At 51.6% G+C, this 20,218-nt stretch overlaps 1 protein-coding gene across 1 annotated transcript in view; it reads right to left on the bottom strand.

Annotated features, from left to right (window-relative positions):
* Cfap57 (cilia and flagella associated protein 57) overlaps positions 1–20,218 on the bottom strand; it is a 78,661-nt gene that overhangs the window by 8,178 nt on the left and 50,265 nt on the right. The window contains exons 15-22 of the mRNA XM_032899181.1: positions 19,775–19,965; positions 18,962–19,135; positions 17,218–17,376; positions 15,131–15,274; positions 10,618–10,734; positions 8,513–8,647; positions 8,260–8,403; positions 442–574 (exon numbers count right to left, since the gene is read on the bottom strand). Of these exons, the coding sequence (XP_032755072.1) occupies positions 442–574; positions 8,260–8,403; positions 8,513–8,647; positions 10,618–10,734; positions 15,131–15,274; positions 17,218–17,376; positions 18,962–19,135; positions 19,775–19,965 (1,197 nt within the window). The remainder of the gene's footprint in view (positions 1–441; positions 575–8,259; positions 8,404–8,512; positions 8,648–10,617; positions 10,735–15,130; positions 15,275–17,217; positions 17,377–18,961; positions 19,136–19,774; positions 19,966–20,218) is intronic.

The raw sequence follows: 20,218 nt of genomic DNA, 5'->3' as shown, positions 1-20,218 counted from the left end.
TGTATTTGATTTCAGGGCACTGCCCCAGACCTCCTGGGGATGTTGCATAATATACAGTGTGCTTTTCTTTTTTTTTTTTTTTTTTTTTTTTTTTTTTTTTTTCAGAGCTGGGGACCAAACCCAGGGCCTTGCGCTTCCTAGGCAAGCACTCTACCACTGAGCTAAATCCCCAACCCCAGTGTGCGCTTTTCTAAAACCCGCAAGATTCTGAGTTCTGAATTGTAGCTAACACTGAGGATTTCAGACAGGTGCCTAGGGCCCCGTCAGTGGGAGCATGTATGTGGGAAATTCCTCAGATCCTCTGGAGAACTGATGCGTGCCTTGGAGAGGCTCCGAAACACCATGGGCGGATGTGACCCTGTATTGAAAGAAGTCAAAGGGAGACCTGCTCATGGCCGTCACTGGGTCTTGTTCTCAGTGCCCAACCCCTCTCGGCATTACCTGACTCTGGAGCTTCTTGTGCTCGCGCTTTCTTGGATACTTTCAGGGCTGATTCAAGGTCATAGATTTGGGAGCGGGTTAACTTCAGCTCCCTGCGGAGCTCATTAATTTCTTTGATCAGAGAGACATTTTCCTTTAAAAAAAAAAGAAGGAAAGACAGTGAGCGTGATACTCAGGTGCTCTGTGGGTACAGGGTGGGCCCTCCTGGGCTTAAGAACCCAGGGGCCTGGACCTGGGTTAACCCTCTGGATCCTGCACCTAGCAGTAGCCTCAGTCCTGCTCATTGCCAAGCCTTTCAGGGTAGCAGCTAACTGGATTTCCGGTGGACTTGGCACCTTTCCTACCCGTCTGTGCTCTTTCAAACGTCCACAGTGCTGCTTTCCTGGGGACTTTGGATAGGCTTTAACTTGCATACGCACGGCTATTACTACCATTTGGCGATGGTTCTGGAAATTGAAACCAGGGCCTCATGAATGCCAAGCATTGGCCACTGATCTAGACCCTCTGACCCTACAATCATAGCTTTACAGAAAAGGAAACTGAGGCACCAGAGAGGTTATGTAAGCGGCCTGAGCCACACAGTTAGCAAGTAGCAGAGCCAGGATGTTAACCTCAATGACACTCTTAAGCAGCGTGCTACTCTTTTCCCATCCCTCCATCGATTTGGTTAAACTAAAGGACATCTACTAAGTCCGCAGGTGCAACAACAAACTCTTGCCCTCAGTGCCATGTTATTTAGTGAGCAACACAGACCGGCAAGCAGCTATTTAACCTCTGCTAAATCCGCTGGAGATTTACCTATTTACGATTGCCTGATATCTATCTACTTATAAGTCTTTACTAGGTACCTGTGCTGGCTGGTTTTGTGTCAACTTGACACAGTCTAGAGTCCTCTGAAAGGACAGAACCTCAGTTGAGAGAATGCCTCCATAAGATCTGGTCGTAGGGTTGTGCCATCCCTGGATAGGTGGTCTTGAGTCTGTAAGAAAGTAGGCTGAGCAAGTCATGAGGAGCAAGCCAGTAAGCAGCATCCCTCCATGGTCTCTGCACCAGCTCCTGTCTCCAGGTTCCTTCCCTGTTTGGGTTTCTGTCCCGACTTCCTTCGATGATGAATAATGATGTGGAATGTAAGTCAAATAAACCCTCTCTTCCCCACCTTGCTTTTGGGTCCTGGGGTGTTTAGAAAGGTAGACAAAGGGAGTGGGGCTGTCTCTGACTCCTTTGCCTGCTCTTAGGGCCCTTTTCCTCCTCCTGGGTTGCCTTGTCCAGCCTTGAGGGTTTATGCCTAGTCTTATTGTAACTTGTAAGGCCGTGTTTGATGGGTATCCCTGGGGGGCCTGTTCTTTTCTGAAAGGAAATGGAGGAGGAGTGGATCTGGGGGTCGAGGAAGGAGGGGAAACTGCAGTCAGGATATAATAAAGTGAGATATGGTCCCTGCTCTTGGGGACTTTACAGTTCAGTTGGGGTAGGAACACATTTGTGCTGCTCTGGCTTGCTGATGTGGAGGACACAGGCACACAGAAAGACAATCTTGTCTGAAGGACAGATGGACTCTTAGGAGTTGACCCCAGGGCTGAGGCTTAAAGGACTTAGGAAAGAAGAGAGACAAGAACGTCCTGGGTCGTGGAACAGCAGGACACGGGGACACAAGTACGACATGGCCAATATGGGGTGAGTTTCTTTCTTTCTTTTTTTTTTTTCTATTTTCCTGTACCTCAAATCTCTGCCTTCCACTTCACACTTAGCACGAGGGTCCTCCTCAGATATCGCCAGGGAGGAGTCCCTGTCCCTGTAGGTATGGAGCAATTGGCCACTTTGTTCTCAGGGCCCATAGCCTCAGGGTTCAGCCTGTTTTATACATGTCCGCAACTAAATCAACTCAGCATAGCTAAATGGAGCTGCTGAATCAGTGGTTCTGGTGCAAGTTCCGAAACTATTTCTTCTTTGTATGAGAGAGACAGAGACAGAGACACACACACACACACACACACACACACACACACACACACACACACACACACACAGAGAGAGAGAGAGAGAGAGAGAGAGAGAGAGAGAGAGAGAGAGAGAGAGAGAATGTATTAGATGTGCATGTGCACGTCTATGTGGGCATGGTGGCTAGAGGGGGACATCAGGTGTCCTGCTGAGACACAGTCTCTCACTGGGCCTAGAGCTCTCTGCCTACAGCTCTCCCACCTCTTCTGCCCACAGCACTGAGGTTGCAGGCACACACAGTCACGGCAGCTGTGTATGTGGGAGCAGGGCGTCTTCACACTTGTGCAACAAGTGCTTCACCTACTGAGCCATTTCCCTAGCCCAAGTCTCTGTTTTCCTAAGTGGCAGTGCCTGTCTCCATGCTCTGTCTATTGGACGGTGCGGTTTAGGACCACATGGGGGCACTGCTGGGTGGGGGTGTCGGGCCAGAGCTTGGAGGACAAGTCCTCTGCTGTGAGGAAGCACCTGGGGAGCCCTGGAGAGAGCAGGGCCTGCTAGAGAGAACCCAGAGACCCCCTCCTCAGAGACTCTCAGTTTAAGCGCAGACCTAGACCTTTAGAGTTTCAGCAGGCCACTACATCTCAACACTGCACACTTTAAAGATCCCCTCCATGTTGGAAGCAGTTCCCTGCCAGTCCCCATTCTCCAGGCCAGGCCCCATGCCTGTTTTTCTGAGCTGGAGGGTTTTCTCCATCTAATGCCTTACTTGTTTAGGCCCTGATGACAGTCATTCATCTTCCTTTCCAGGTGCTGTAGTAAAATTCCCTGCCCACCTCCCCTGGGTCTTTTCCAGGCCGGCTTTATACCATAGTGCGACTGCTTCAATACAGTTCTTTAATTGGACACTAAGACCTAGGGCATCGCGCTGCATGGGAGGTGCTCAGTAAATATTTGTGGGCTGGATAAGCAGGTGAAGAACGTGGTGGGCACAGAGACCGAGGAGAGGGTCTTTTGAGAGCCACAAAGAACTGGGCATACTTACGGGCCTGGGGGCTTGCTGGGGTGGGGGCGCTTTTTTTTTAAACCTCTCTTAGCTGGCTTTGTTTAGCTTCACTTTTGCCTCATTCAATAACAGTAGAACACTGGGACAGAGACTAGAGGCTATGGGTGCCCTGTCTAGTCCTCTCAGGTTCCTCTCCTAGGCACATCCAACCATTGTGTCACTGAGTCCCATCAGTTTTGTGTTTCGGCTGTCTGGCAGCCCCTTTCCTCTAGTGGAATGACTCCAGGCAGAGTCCTAGGTTCTCCCTACCCCTCAGCAGCCCACAACCCTGTGACTGAGATTTCAGGCTCCTGGTACCCTGTGGTGTGAGTCCCTGTCTTTGACCCCACTGCCAGTTTTTTGACACCTCCATGATGAGCCCCTCTTTATTCCCCCTTATTATTTTATTTTATGTGTATGGGTGTTTTGCCTGAATACATCTGTGTATCATGGGCATGCTTGGTGCCAGAGGAAGCAGGAACAGGACATTGGATCCCCTGGAACTAGACTTACAGATAGTCGTGAGCTGTGGGTGCTGGGAATTGAACCTGAGTCCTTTGGAAGAGCAGCAAAACCTGTAAGTCACAGAACCGTCTCTCCAGTTCCGTGGGACGCCATCTTAATGGAGTGAGACTGAGGCCAGAAATCATGGAGCCCAGAACCCTGCACCTGCTCTTGCTCCTTCATTGGTCCTTGACCTCCAATGCCTCCGTTCCTGATAGTTATCTGTGAGCTGACGCTAAGGATGGAAGTCTGTCTTGGCTGTAGTCTCTGGTGTCATTTGAGTCAGAAGCAGAACCTAACCCAGTGAGAGGCAGAGACAACGGAGGGTGGAGAAGGCTATCTCAGCCGGGAGCCCCGAGGGAGCAAACTGAAAGGAAGGCACCACTGATAAAAATGACGCTCAGAATAACCGCGAGGCTCGCCAGCCTCCACACGCTCGCTCGGTGTGCGCGCGCGTCACCTCCTTCAGCAGCCTCATGGGGAAAGTTTCTCAGATTCCTGTGGCTGTGAGGACGTTGAGAAAGTGAATAATGGGAGTTTGAGTATGGCTGTGTGCCTTGTTCCTACTTGTCTACTCTCCTCTTTATGTCAGTCTTATTCCAGTGGCTCAGACGGAAGGATGGCCAAAGATACACCCACAAAGACACAATGAGTTCCCTAAAAATGTTTTCTAGGGGAGCCTAGGTTCTGAGGAACCCAAAGGTCATAGTGATGTCAACTGCGTGTGACTTTGTAAATTAAATAAAAAAAAAAAAATAGTGAGCTCAACAACTTGCTAAGCCTTCTCTTCCTGCTACCATCCTGGAGGAGACGGGCTATAAATGCTCCCAACCGTCCAGACCTATCCTTCTCAGCTACTGGGCGGCAGCAAAGATCTGATCAGTTTCAAGGTTGGAAAATCCCAGAGCAGTCTGCAGACACTGAGGTGTTTATGCGGAGGCTTTGAAACAAGGTAACCAACCAGGGCCGCCTTAGGCCTTTGGAACAGAGAAGTGAAGTCTTGGCTGAACTTTCTGATAGTGATGTCAGGGAAGGGAAGGAAAGGGAAGGGAATGCCCATAGCTCCCCCTACTGGTTTCTCTGAGTCAAAGCCTTTAAGAACCTGATCTGGCCAAGGATGAGGGTTGTGATCTAGGGAGCCTCACATCTGTTAGCAGGATCATCTACCTGTACGGAAAAGCCCGCTGGTTATCTTGCTTCCTTTTCCCACCATGCTCCCGTGCCTGACCTGGCATCTCAATTCGTCGTTTCTACTCTGATATGCCTTTGGCGTTGTCACATTCCTCTCTCCAAGATCTTTTATTTACCCCTAACCTGACAGGTTTTCCTGTCTCACCTGCTTCTTTGCTCGACAGACTGAATTCTCTGCTAATGGGGTCCATCTTTATGAGACAGTGACAACTGTGCCCGAGAAGCACTCTGCTCTACACTCAGGATGAACCGCAGTTCTTGGCAACACGACCCAAGGCTGCTCCAGCCGACTCTTGCTGCCTCAGATGCTCTGCAGTAAACTGAGGTCTGTGGGTTCAGGAGCCCCCCACATTCTACGCTTTTTAACAAGCTTTTGCCTCTGCCTAGAAGCAGGGCTCTTCTCCCAGCTGGCCCTCAGCTACCCTCTAGCCACCCTGGGGCCAGACTCCAATGACCCTCACTCCTTTAAGACGTCTAGGAGCATGTTTCCCTCCTCGGGCCCACACCACTGGATAGACATAATGGTCAGCGTCCCTCAGGAGCTCTCTGAGGGTGGCGATACTTTGTATCGATCTTGGAATCCTCTGTGGCGGAGACACAGCTTGTTGTGTAAGAAGACCGTGGAAAATGTGCAGGGAAGGAATAAAGTGTGTGTTCTAGGTGTTAGGGTTGCACAGCGACTCGGATTTCCATATTTGTATAAGCTGGGGAATGGTGTGGAGAGGCCCTGAGCTCCTATCTGGATATACAAATGAGATGGTGGCCCCATTCTTTTTCCTCAGTTGTTTTCCAGTGAGTTGCTCAGCTGCCAAGCCTGCCCTGGCTTTCTTTAGCCCGTATGGGATAAAGTGTTGAGGACCTGGGTGTGTGCATCTGGAGTCAGTAGCGTTCCTCTTTCCCACCCCAGGCCACAGGCCTCCCTGGCCATGAATGATGGACTTTTAGACCCATTCATTTCCACAGTGGCTCTCGACTGATTCCTTTGCTGGGGTAAAGGAAGAGAAATGGCAGTTTTTTTGAGCCCCAATTCTGTACCAGGACAGTGGCTGCTGTTTGTCTTGGCCAAGCATTGCACCAGTCCCTGGGGCTGGTGTCATTTGTCCCATGTTACAGATAAACAGAGCAGTTTCTGGAGGCCCCCAGTCTCCTGGCCAAAGAGCGGCGAAGCGCTGTTGCCTTGGTCTGCACGGACACTGTGTCTGCTCACTTCCCACACCCTGGGTGAGAATACAGCCCCTAGATGGGCTTTGCATGCATAGACCACGCAGCCTCCTGTGACTCTGGCCTGGCCCTCTTGCCTAACCTCAAGATCAAAGAAAACAGTCTTGGCACCTGGATTCTTTAAAAGAGACACTTTAACATTCTTTTTAAAGTGTCTTCTGCGCTGGCCATGTGGCTCAGTGATAGAATGCTTACCTGGTGTGCGCAGAATTCCTGGATTCAGTCTAGCCCTTGGGAACTTTTTGCAAGCCAGTCTTACCTAGAGCCCCTGATGTAATCAGTAAGAAGTCTTTGTGTGCACGTGCGGTGGTGCTGGTGGGACCCAGAGCCCTACCCCCAGGTTCCCTTCTTGTTTTCAGATGGTGTCTGGGTCACTTTTCTAGGTCCACAGAAGTCACAGCACACAGGTTTCCTTCCTCCTTCTCTTCCTCCTTCCCTTCCTCTCTTCCTTTCTTTTCAAGGCAGTTTCTTTGCCTTTTGAACTAGTTCTGTAGAACATGCTGACCTCAAATCTAGAGATCCACCTGCTTCTGCCTCCAGGGTGCTGGGTTTAAAGGTGTACCCCACCATGTCCTACTAACACACAGGTTTTAATACTGTTTAACACAGAAGACTTTCTGCGATCTACCTCACAGGAGCATTGGTTGAATCTGTTCTTCTGCCCCCTCCTACCCAGCATTCTCCAGGAAATGGGGGAGGGAAAGAAATATGGCGTCTGCCCTAGTACCCTCATGCAGGTATCTGCACCCTGCAGCAAACCTCTGGTCTTCTCTTCCTTCTTTCCTGGAACTGACTTTTGCTTTGGACTTCTACTTGTTGTGGAGAGAGGGACCAGCCCCCAGAAGTCCTCAGGCTTATGTGCTGAGGTCCTCCACTTGGCAGTGAGACAAGGTGACAAATACTGCTGTCACCCTGGCCTAGCTTCCTGTGCTTGAAGCCCATGTTTTAGGTAGCCCTGGCTCTTAGCAGGGCTGTGTGTGGTTGCTGGTACCAAGGGACCTACCAGTCACATCTGCTCCTCTTTCCCGGTCTCTGAATATTTTTATGGTCTAGAATAGAAGTGATTTGAATGGATAGTGGGAAGGGGTGCTGGTTTTAAAATGGGGAAGAGACCAGCTGTGCCTTGGTGTGGCCAGGATTTGCTGTGTTCTCTGCCCAACTGTGTGTAACTCTACAACCTAGTATCTGGTTTCAATCCAAACTGCACCCTGTTCCCATCCCAGTATTTCAATTAGGACGTTAAAGAAATGTAACCATAAAACTATGTGCCCCATGCGATTCTGATGTTCTCTTTTGATATAAATTCTTATCAGTTGCCTCAGATGATACTGACACCCAAACGGAAATCTGGCAGAAACATCTCGATGGGCAGTCCCAGTAAAGTGCATGGGTGGGGTGGCAGGAATGGGGCCAGGCTCTCTGAACTGTCTGCTGAGGGATCCTGGGACCTGGGTGTGTGGAGCTCATTAAGTCCCATGGTTGCCAACCCTGTGGGTGTGGTTCAATCTGGACCAAGAGATAAGGGTAAGACCTGAGGCACCAGAAAGGAAGATGAGGCAGGTGGAGGCTGGCCAGGCACATCCCAAGAGGCAGGAAGATAAAAGGCAGCAAAGCTGGGCGGTGAAACGGGAGTTGGAGACAGGAGAGAAGGGAGCAAAGGAGTCAGGAGAACTGGGTCTGGATGCATCATGGGTAACGGAGAAGAGCAAGGCAGCACAGTAGCTTGTCAGGGATAGGAACGGGGTGGCAAAAGGAATAGGGTTACCAGTGGGCGTGACCCCTTGGTGGGGCCTGGGCCATGGTAAAAGCCAGGATGAACTCTGGGAGATCAGAGAGGAGGAGCTGTGAGAAAGCTGTGGGTCCCTGGCTGTCTGGGGAGCCTAGAGAACGGGTGGTCTCAGGCGGCGAAGGGATGCACCCGTTACCTGCATGATGCGGACGTAGTCGGCGCGGTGCAGGTCGCTTTCCTTGACCACTTTCTTCTTGAGTGTGGCAAGGTTCCTCTCCAGGTGTTCCCGCTGGCGGGCGTACTCCTGTTGCAGGTCTGAGTTCAACCCCGCAATCTCCACCTGGTGTATTACATGGCGAGACATTCAGCCGAGGAGGGGAGATGCGAAGCCCAGCACAGGGCAGTGTGGGAGGGCAAGGGCAGGGCCGGGCAGGGCACTCAGAGCTCACCATGTCTGCCCGCTGCACATACTTCTCAAAGAGAGCACGGATCTTCTCCTTCAGCTGCCGGGGTTCCTGGATGTACGACACGCAGTTGTGAAGGTCTGTCTTAAACCGCCGGACCAGCGCTTCCAGGTCCCTTTCCTGTAATCAGACATTTACTCTTGTGCCATGGGGAGGGGCAGGTGCTTCAGTCAGGGGCTAAGGAGAGGGTCCAGCGTGTCCTCATCTGGGATTGACACCTGACTGTTGGGGCCCACCCTGGGCATAGAAACCTAGGTTGGCAGCCAGCCCAGGGACAGCAGTTCTGGAACACTTGTGCACCTGCCTGGACTGGGTACCCTGCCTGGACGGCTGCCGAGAGAGAGGGCTCCAGACCACACACGTGGCATCCCTATTGCTCCGTCTGGATTCCTTTAACGGCCCCAGGCTTCTAAGATGGAACTCGTGTGGCCACACTTTCCTTTAGTGCCAAGAAAAATACATCATTCTGTCTCACAGATCCTTACCTAGGGCTGCCCCATGGCCCTTAGGACCTCACTAGTGATTGTTCCCTTGACAGTCAGGAGCACTGCCGTGGCTGATGAGAAACCCCCACGGATTGCTGTAGACCGGACTCACCCTCCATCTTCAGCCGTGCTTTCTGACAGCTACCTTTCCTCACCCTTGCCCAAGAGGGTGTCTCCTTTCTCTCCTCTCTCATAGCCCTTTATTGACTTTCCGTGTGTGTGTGTGTGTGTGTGTGTGTGTGTGTGTGTGTGTGTGTGTGCGCACGCACGTATGCTCTATACACACTGATATATAGAATTTCTCTCTGTATATATTTTTCTATCTCTACATATTTTATGCAAAGGCTCAAATCACTCATCAGCCCTTTCGGCTTACAAAGAGCGGGGCCACACCCTCTTCTCATGTGTGGCTCCAAGCTTTGGCAGTGTACACTGCCAGTGTTTGACGTGGACAATGGAAGTTCAGTCTGCTTTGAAAGACATCTCAGTGGCCTGTGGGAAGAGTGTGTATCTGCATCCTAGCCAGGAGCCTGAGGACCAGAGTGTCCTAGGCTGGTTTGGAGTGACAGCTAGCTATGGCTACCCGGTACCCGGTGGGATTTCCTACCCCTCTCATTTCTCTGCCTGTATCATTCTTACTTGCAACACAAAAAGGCTGGAATGGGCCAGGTGTGGCAGCACACATCTGTAATCACAGCACTTGGGAGGCAAGCTTGGGCTAGACTGTCAGTTTCAGGCCAGCCTGGGCTACAGAGTGAGGTACTGTCTCAAAACATGTAAGGAGCCAGAGAGATGGCTCAGCCAGTAAGAGTGCTCGTTGTACAAGCATGAGGACCTGGGTTTAGAGTCCAGCATCCAGATCAAAGCCGGGTGGTGTGGCCACACACAAACTTAAAACCCAGCACTGGCAAGTGGAGACGGGAGGGTCACTGGGGACCCTGATCAGCCAGTGTTGCTGAAGAAAATGACAGCTCCAGGCTGAGTGACAGACTCTGTCTCAGGTGAATAAGGGGAGTGAGGGAGCAGACACCTGACTTCCTCCTCTGACCTCTGCACATGGGCATCCGTGTACACAGGCACGCACGCACACACGCACACACAGGAAGTAAACAAGACTGAGGTGGATGGTCTCTAAGGTTCTCCCAACATCAGCAATTTTGGGGTAGCCAAAGCTTTTAACCACTATGTACAAATGACTTTTTAAAGACTTCTTCTTTTTTTTTTTTTGGAGCTGGGGACCAAACCTAGGGCCTTGCTCTACCTTAGCTCTACCACTGAGCTAAATCCCCAACCCCACAAATGACTTTTTAAGTCATGTTCTTCTCCAGGTCAAACAAACCCAAGGCTAAGGGTATCCCTTCCTTCCTGTAAACCAGCATTCTGGCCCTCTCCTCCCTACACCCAAGTCGTTTTATAGCCTCATAAGATTTTGAGCATGTGAATTTGTGCAAGCCTGGAAGTAGGCAGGCCTGTGGGCCAGAGCGTGAGTTAAAATGGGAAGTGTTTCTTAGCAATGGCTGGCTCTGTCTCAGGGAGCCAGCTGCCCGTTGCGGGCAGGTGCCAGATCCTGAGTCCACGCACTGCCAGACTCTGAAATCCTCACACCCTCTGCTGCTCCTTGCGCATCTCCTGATCTGTAGCTCTCAGTTTCTGCAACAGTTCCGTGATGTTCAGCTCCAGTTGCGTGTTCTGTTTGTGGAATCGCTCCAGCTCGTCTTCCATCTATAGAGAACCAGGGGATGGAGGCACACACAGGAAGTCAGGAGCAAACACTGCACACTCCTGACGACCACAGTCTGGCGTGTGGGGAACGAGACCTCTCTCCTTACTGATTGCCATCCTAAAAGCGCCCGTCTGATAGTGGGCCCCCCGGAGTCCTGCACCCCGTAACTGTGCAGACTCCTCTTCTCTTGCATTCTTTCTAATTCAGTCGCTCTAAATCCTGAATTCTCAGCTCCTGCTCAAGATGGGTGTCTCCAGAGAAATGCCTCCCTCACCTGATTTGAGAGGGTGTACGAGTAGAGCTGACCCTCGGGTTCATAGTCTGATCATCTAGGGGTCAAAAGAGTACAACCGAAGGCCATTCCCTGTTGAAAGGGCTGGCAGGAGATAACGGCGAGCATCTGAAAGTCTTTCTCTCCCTTGTTAAATCTGTCTTACCCAGGGCACATCTACTTCAGATGAGATTGGCTGTGGAGAAACCCAGTTCCCACTCAAAGCACAACAGGGTGATGTTTGATGGACATTCCAAATCTGATGGGCACGGGAACTCCTGTGGTGCTGTGGGAGCTCACTGGCTGCTTCTAGGGGACAGGGCAGTTCATTGTTTGGTGTGTAGGGTGGAGGTAGGTGGAAGGCCCACCCCTTGAATTCTATCATCACGTTTTTAGGTTCTTGTCTACCCCAGGAAGGTCTGAGAAGGGGGAGGAAGCTCTCATGTTCTGGACAAAGAGGAACGCCTCTTTGTTAATAGGAGGCATTTTACTAGGTAGAAGAGTCCTCTGAGGCGACGCCTGGCATCTGGATGGACCCTGTGAACAACTGATGAAGGAAGGAAGGACAGGCATGTGTGGGGAGATTGAGGGTGGGAGGGGAAGTAGGAACTGCTGGCCTCTGGAAGAGGCGTGGCGAGATAAACAGGCCACATCTGCAGAGCCGCAGAGGGCCTCCTCACACAGGGAACACACAAGAATGGGGCTTCGCAGCAGCTAAAGCAAGAACCGAGCACTGTCGGGGCTGGGGAGGCGGTTCAGTGGTTAAGAGGACTTGCTGATATGGCAGAGAACCTGGGTTTTGTTCCCAGCACTCATGGTGGTTCACAACTCTCTGTAACTCCAATTTTAGGGGATCTGATGCTCCTTTCTGGCCTCCGTGGGAGCCAGGCCCACATGTGTTATACACCTGTATGTGCAAGCAAAATACTCTTACACAAACCTTTTACAGCTAAATAGTCTTTTCTAAAGCAATGAGCAGTGTAGGAGGCTTGGGAACACAGAACTTATGTAGAGGTAGTTTCTGGATCCCAGAAGCCTCCAGTCTAAAAAGATGAGAGACCTGAGTCAGAAGCTGATATGAAATGGATTAAATGCCATCTGTGGTAGAGGCAGAAGGTGCCCCGTGTACACAAGGGACGTGAGCAGGGGCCCTGGGCTGGCTGAATGCTGTAGGGAAAGTATGGGGGAGGGGTGACCAGGGAGGGAGAGAACAGTAGGTGGGGACAGCCTGCCTACAGAGGACTGGTGGGTGGGTAGCATTTCTGTGGGCTGGCATTGGTCCGGATGACTGTAAGGTGGTGCAGCTCTGGAGGCAAGCGCAGAGGTCCGCCACACGGAAGAAAATCACCAGCAGCGACTGGTACGTCAGAGGTGGGTCTACATAGAACATCTATCAGAAGAGAGAAAACCAGGAGACTAGCTTCTCCGGGGAAGAAAGATGGCATCCTATCACAGGAAATGGCAGTTGGAAGAGACAAAGGATGCCCTGAACATTCAGGGCCCCTGAGGTCGAGTCTGAGTGGCACAACCGACCTCTTACCGGTCCTGAGCCAGGAGAGACAGACGGGGTTAGGATGGAAGTGGTTGTTTTCTTTGCCTCGCGCTCTCCTCCGTAGACAGAGCCTCACATTGCTTCAAGGATGACAAGTATAAACCGACAAATATGTGAAGCGTGCGCGTCTGGCTGGAAAGCCGGAAGACAAGCCCAGAATGTGGGAACAGAATCTCCCGCCCAGCTCGGACATCTCACCCTTCCACTTCCCTGTCTTATTTATCGAGATAATTCTCCTTGGGGAGGGGTGGGAGGGAGGAAGAAGTCATTTGTCCCCCAGTGGACATTTGGCAGTGTCTGGAGAGGTCTTGGATCATAACAGCCTAGGCAGGGGGTGCTTCTAGTGTCAAATGGGGAGTCAAAGGTTGGTGCTAAAGCCCTCGACAGCTCACAGGAGAGCCCCTCCCATCCCTACAGCAGAGAATCAGCCATCCCAGAACACAGACAGTGCTGAGAAACCCTCCCCTAGGTAAACAAATAACCTAACTGAAAGGAAAACCACAAGGACCCTGGGAGAGATTCATTTGCTCCACAGAGATGCTGGAGAGGCGTGTATGGAGCAGGGTGTCTCAGTCAAGGCTGGCTTTGTGTTCATTCACAGAGGCCTCTGTACACAAGCCTGGAGCTTGAGACTGTCTTCCAATAGCAGGAACATCACCAGAGACAAGCAGTGAATATTTCTCAATGTGTCAATAACCCCCAGAGGAGAGGCTCACCGTCAGAGCAAAGAACCAGGTCCAGATAACAGCCCTGACTTACTGGAATAAGGGGTGGGCATAGTGTGTGTGTGTGTGTGTGTATGTGTGTGTGTGTGTGTGTGTGTGTAAGGATTAGGTAGGAAGGATACTGCCCTAGTCTCCCAAACAAGGAGATTCCCTGCTTAGAATCAAGGTTATGTTCAGCCCCCATCACTACCAGGGACGGTGAATGATCCCGCAGGTGTCCCTTACAAATGCCTGTATAAAAGAGGCCTGGAGGAGCCTGCCACAATCCCTTTGCTCTTCCCTCAGTGTGAGGACACACAGAAGTCACTATGAGATATAACTGGATCCCCATCCCCAGGCTGACCTCTGCTTGATTTTTTTTTTTACTGAGCCTCTCAGAGCAAAGGCATTGCCGAGCACACCAGCCCCACCATGGCCGTGGGCATCCAGACAGGGAAAGACGCTGGCAACTGCCATCCTCGCTCCGTACCAACAGCTCGAGAAAATGGGAGGGGGAGTGGGGCCCTGCTTTGTAGGTGGGGTCAGGGAAGAGGTGACATCTAAGCTGAGACAGGGAAGATGAAAAACTGGTCCCAAGACGATCCAGGGGACAGTCTTTCGGCCAGGGGGCACCCTACCGCCGAGATCCTAAAAGGGGAGAAGCCTGGCTTTTCTGAGCTGCCAGCAAGCTGGTGCCGGAGCAAGGGAAGGCAAGAGATGGGCTGCAGAGAGGAGGGACGTGCACAGCCTTTGGGTTCTAGTACAGTGGGATGGGACGCCACGGAGGTGGAGGCCAGGCTGAGTCAGGTCCAGACAGGAGATGGCAAAGGGGGCTGGGGAGACGGCTCTGTAGGCAAGGCGCTCGCTAGCCCTGACAACACTTAGTTCCAACACTTAGTTCCAACTCGGAACCCAGATGGTGGAGGAGGGAACTGGCTCTTGCCAGTTGTCTTGGGCCCTCCATACGAGGTGCTGTGGCAAGTGCACCCCATCCTCTAAGGAAATACGTGTAAATCAGTGTTTTTCTTTCTAAGGAGGCTATGGCGGAGGCTTGTGGAGGGCAATGGCATTGGGTTTAAGATCTGACTGGCTTGGTGTTGGTGAGGCTTTCGGACCTGGTAGTTAAGTCAAGAGTAGAATTAGGAAGGACTTTTAAATTTGCCTTTTGAGAAACACACGAAAGAAGGGGAGGGAAAAGAAATCAAGAGTGATTCTGGTGGAAAATGCCAACAATTCAATTTTAGGCCACCCTGGCCCCCAAGTCCTAGGTGTCTTGTACCCAGTGGGAGGCTGACAGGTAAACGGAATGTCACTGAGAAAATGTGCGGGAGCCCGGGGCTAAAAGGCACGCATCTGAACTGCTGGACTCTAGAAGTCTTTATTATCCAGCCGGCCTGACTTCTAATCTCTCTCCCTTGTCCTTTGTCCTGTCTGTTCCCCAGAACATATTCTTAATTGCTCCACTCTTGGGCCTAAGAGCCACTGAAGACTTCTGATTGGACCCTGGCCTGGGAGTGCTCAGCCCGCGGAGGCAAGAGTATCTTTTGACTGAGTACATACTGCCCCCTAGTGGCCACATCTTCAACAGCCGCCTCTCCCGTTTGCCACGGCAATAAGACTACTCCCACTCCCTGCCCCCATACTGCCTTACCACAAGCTAAATTCCCATCTAACTTGTTCTGGGGAGCTGGAAGCCGCAGACGCCTGGGCTGTGTGACACATTCTCTCTCTCCCTGCTCCTGAGCCAGTGATTGACAGGGTTCTGAAGGGCAGGATGTGTGTGTGTGTGTGTGTGTGTGTGTGTGTGTGTGTGTGTGTGTGTGTGTGTGTGTGTGTGTGTGCTCGCGCATGCGCCAGCCCTCCCTCACCTCCTGGATCTGCTCCTTCATCACTTTGATCTCGTTCTCCCTCGGTTCTATTTGCTTCTTCAGTTCCTTTATTTTGTAGTCAAGGACAAATTTGAATTTCTCTAACTCTTGGTTCTTCTTCTTCAGATCATAAATTCGCTTCTCCTGGAAGTGAGGTGAGAGAGAAAGGGAAAGTGTCTGATGTCCCAGGGCCCTGGCACATGGGAGCCCTCTAGGTTTGAAAACACACAGCCATGAGGCTGCAGATGGGTGAGGCCACAGACTGCTGGCCGGGGATACAACTGGCCCGGCCTGGTACAGGCCACTGCATGGACTCCACAGGAACTCGCTCCCTTTTGTGTAGGTTGTGAAAGACAACGTCTTTCATCCCACACTGTAGTTCTCAGTGGTAGAGCGCTTGCCCTGGGTTCAGTCCCCAGCTCTGAAAAAAATAAAAATAAATAAATAAAAAAGAGAAATGAGGCTGGAGAAGAAGGGGAGGAACACAAGGCTTTTGCCTGTTGGTGCAGAGTTCAGAAGTCATCCTGGAGGCCAGGAATTGGCAAGCTCAGCCGTGAGCCAAACTTGGGCCTGCTGCCTGTCTTTGTCCATTTCAGTGAGTACATTGTGTCTGTTTTGTTTCTGGGTGTCTTCACATGTGGTACCCAGAGCTGATTAGTTGAGACAGAGAATTTATGACCTGGAAAGTATCTACCATCTAATCCTTTACACACAAAGTTTGCTGACCTCTGCTGTGGCCATGGGAAGCTGGTGGAGGACTTTCCAGCGGGGGAATAATTGTGCTGGCTAGTTTTATGCTGGCTTGACTCAGCTAATGCTATCTGAGAGGAAGGAACCTGGATTAAGAAAATGCCCCCATAAGGTTAGGCTGTCGGAAAGCCTGTAGGGCATTTTCTTCATTAGTGATTGATGAAGTCCAGCCCATTGTGGTCCTGGGTTCTATAAGAAAGCAGGTTGAGCAAGCCATGAGGAGCAAGCCAGGAAGCAGCACCCTTCCATGGCCTCTGCTTCAGCTCCTGCCTTCAGGTTCCTGTCCTGTTTGAGCTCCTGACCTGTCTTCCTGCAGTGATGAACTACGGTGTGGAAATGTAAGCTAAGTAAACTCTTTCCTCCCCAACTTACTTTCAGTCATGGGGCTTCCGTGCAGCAACAGAAACCCTAACTAGGACAATGGCCTAACTACACTTGCTGCTGACGACCAGGGCTGCGACGGGGAGAAGGCCGCTAGACTCACGGGGGTTATGGTTTTCTGCGTTAGGAATGCTTGGACTCTTTCTTGTCAGTTTCTTCTTTGAGAATCTAAAGAGAGCCCTGCCCCATCTCTAAAGCCCAGACCATATACAAGACTTCCTATGTAGAAACATGACGTAGGCTACCGCTCACAAAGATCCTTACAACCCCCCATTTCCAAGGGAAGAACAGGACAGCTTTGAGAAATTGCCTAATGCACAATACCTGGCTGACGCCCATGGGTGGTCATGGGAGGATTCTGCCCGATGGGGCAAAAGATGCAGAGTGGGTGGAGAAGTGGGACGGAGTCTGGGCTTGCTTAGGAGGATGGCAAATCCCGGATGTTGAGGTGGTGTGCCCACAGAAAACATGTGCCTGTCAGCTGAGTGTCTGCACAAAGGCACTCCCTTCTGCCTGGCCTATCCAGTAGTTACAGGACCAACACTATGGGGGTCCCCTTCTGACGGGCAGCACCATGTGGGCAGTGTGGCAGGTCAATTATGCTCAGCCCATAGAGTGGGCCATCCTAGATGTCTGGTTCAGTGGCGAGCAGGGAGCTGGGAGCCAGCTGACCTAGGTTCTTACCTGAAGTCTGTCTCCGACAAAGAGCGAGATATTGGGCAGTAAACTCAGCCTCCTAGAACTCGGCTTTGTGAGACACAACGTCCGGTTGTTGATGGAACGAGTGTGGCGTGTGGCACTCATGAGCTCCACGCCGCACACATGGCGGACGCTTTAGAGACTGTCCTTCCTCCAAGTGACCACCAAGTCAGGTCACTGATCTTGGAGAAGCCAGAACCCTTCCGGCTCCGGGTGCCTCTGGGCAGTGGCAGGCAAGGGCAGCGAGTAGCTCTCACCTTGTCTTGAATGGTCTCATCCCTCTCCTGGATCTCTCTCTTGAGTCCTTGGATGTCCTTCTCGAGGGACCTGATGACCCCCTGCAGCTTCACCTGCTCCGTCTTGAGGAGCTCGATGTCGTTCGTGCGCTCTTCGATCTCCTTCTGCAGGCTGCTGAACTGAGGAAGCGAACGGCAGCAGTGAGGACCCCGGGGGCCTCTGAGCTGATCCCCACCCTCCTACCTCAACTGGGGACACAGCTGTCCTCCTCCAGGAACGAAGAAGCCCCATCACTCAACATCCACGGGCTTTGGGGAGTGGATTTTGTTATCATTGTTTGTTTTCTGTGGGGATAACCTTTTTGTAAATTGAAGAATACACCCCCCCCCATACTTGAAAATCTCATATTTGCAGACAATGTACCGTGGCCATATCCACCCTCCACTACTCTCTCCTACTTCCACCCCAGTTCTGACAGACACTTCCCTTCTTCACAGCTACGTTCCCTCTTACTGTAAGGAGACAGCTGTTTTTATGTAGCCAGACTGGCCTCGAACCCACGATCCTCCTGCCTTAGCTCCCAGGTCCCGGGATTTCCAGGATGGACTATCAGGCTTATATTATTTGTTCTGGAGAGTGGGTTTTTCGAGAATTTGGAACAGTTCAGTATTTTTCCAGGTCAAATGCGTGAAGGACTCTCCACTCTAATAATGTTCGGGTCTATTGAGGGTTCTCACCTTCCTAGCGCTGTGACTCTTCAATACAGTTCCCCATGTTGTGGTGACCCTCAACCATGAAATTATTTTGTTGCTACTTCATAACTGTAATTTTGCTACTCTTAGAAAATGTAGCATAAATAACGATATTGCAGTATATCTGAAAGGCGACCCCACTGGGTTAAGAAGCAGACTATTTCCCCAGGAGAGAGCAGTCTGTCTATAAGATGCTTTAGAGACCCACTCTCTAGATGGACCTGGGTTCTTCCAAGACCATACTGACCTTGAGAGTTGGTCAAGGTCACAGAGATGAGCTCTAGTAGTAGCCACTGTAGCCGTGTCTAAGGAGGGAGAGCCTGGTTGTCTGGGGAGTCACCAAGCAGGGCGATTTCTGACAGGAAGCTTTGATTCCTACCGGGCTTGCTTTGAACTTAGCTTCTCTGTGGCTAACCATTTTAGAGGAAGTGAAGCAGCTCCCGGGGGGATCTGTGAATGGCGTCCTTCCCCTTTCAGTGTCAGTGAGCTGAACAGCTGCCTCGTCTTGCAGTCAGGACATCTTCCACTTCCCACCACTCTTCTAAGGAGAGGTCTTTGAGTGGGAGCCTCTTGAGCTGAGGCGTCTCCAGGCTGCGCTACTGCCCATCTATCTCATCCTCATACACTGCCATTTCCAGCAGATCTGACTTGTCTGGAAAGGAAAGCTCAGAGCATCTTTCCGTGCCTGGGAAGCCCACGAGAAGAAAGGAAAGGGTCAGGCGTGATGGTACACTCCTGTAATCCTAGCACCTGGGAGGATGAGGCAGGAGGATCATGAGTTTGAGGGCAGAATGGGTGTCGCAGTGAGATCTAAGCCAGCCTGGGATACATGGATTCCAATCTCATGCTTCTCCAAAGAGGAGGGGAAGCCGGCTGTGGTCCTTTCTGAGGGTCCTGGAGGTGGGACCTCTGTGTGGTCACCCAGGGCTGTCTGTCCACTTGCCCCTTGCCCCCAGCCTCCTCTGGAATGCTTCCAGGGCCCGCCCCTGGGTCACCACGGAGCTGTTCACACCTTCTTCCTCATGATTCCTGTTTCTCCTTTAAGCCGAAGGTTGGACTCCTTTTCATCTCGAAGCTTTCTCTCATACTTGGTTTTGATGTCTTGGATCTCTCTGTCCTCATCTTCTTCAATCTGCTTCTTGGTTTCCTCGAATTCCCGGAGCTGCTGTCGGACATCTTCCTGCGCCTGGCTCAGAGTGGGGAAGGGAGAGAGAACGTGTGCTGAGGGAAGGGGTGGTCAGGCTGCTGTGCTGAGGGCCTGGGATGAGGACAAGCGCACAGAAGCCTTTCTTATGAAAGGGAAGATGAGTCAACTCACAGAAATGGAAGCCAAGGCCCCTCCTGCCTCCTGTCTGTCCAGGTCAGGCCTCAAGGTCTTCCTTCTGCCTTCTCTTCCTCTTCCCAACAACCCCATACCCTGCACGTTTATCTGGTTTATCTCTGTTCTTCTGGGACAGGGTTTCTCTCTGTAGCTTTGGCTGTCCAGGAACTCTATAGACCAGGCTGGTCTCAAACTCAGAGATTCGCCTGCCTCTGCCTCCCAGGTGCTGGAATTAAGGCGTGTGCCACCACCTGGCCCAGACACGTCTTTAGAGAGCCTGGCTCACTGGAATCATATTTATAACATTATTTGGTTATCTCTTCCCTGAGATGGGAATGCCGTGAGGGTAGAAACCTTGTCTCCTATGTCCATACTTGACTCCCAGGGCACGTGCCTGCTGCACACAGACCAACTGGGAAGCTCTAGTTACCCCACCCCCAAGCAGGTCCACGCTGCCCTTTCTCACAGACAGGAGGAAGGCGGAGTGCGGCTCCCTGGCATCACCTCTTCCAGAAGGCCGGTTTTCTCCTGGAGTTTGGCCTCGTAGAACTCGGTCAGCTCCTCCAGTGCTTGGCTCTTGGTCTCGTCGTTGTCTCGGAGCTGTTTTTCGTACTCCTCCTGCATCCTCTGGGACTTGAGCTGCAGCTCCTGGTACTTCTCGTATTCAAGGAGCAGCTTCTGGTTGTTACAACATTCTGGGGGAGAGGCAGGGGCGTCTGTGCAGCTCGTGGGACACACACTCACCCCCAGAGCCAAGGTTCAAGGCTCGCCTAACTCCAATGACTGCCTCTGCTTATCTCACCAAGTGGCTAAGCTCCCTGCACCCAACTCTGGACAGAGAGGAGTCACTTTTATGAAGGCACTGGTAGGCAGCTTTGCGGGTTCAGGGCCAGAAAAGTGTCTGGAGTGTGCAACACAGATTTGATATGCCCATTTTACAGATGGTCA

The sequence above is a fragment of the Rattus rattus genome, chromosome 1, assembly GCF_011064425.1.
Source record: "Rattus rattus isolate New Zealand chromosome 1, Rrattus_CSIRO_v1, whole genome shotgun sequence".
Classification (NCBI taxonomy): Eukaryota; Metazoa; Chordata; class Mammalia; order Rodentia; family Muridae; genus Rattus; species Rattus rattus.
The sequence above is the reverse complement of the archived record's forward strand: the minus strand, read 5'-3'. Positions and strand labels throughout refer to the sequence as shown.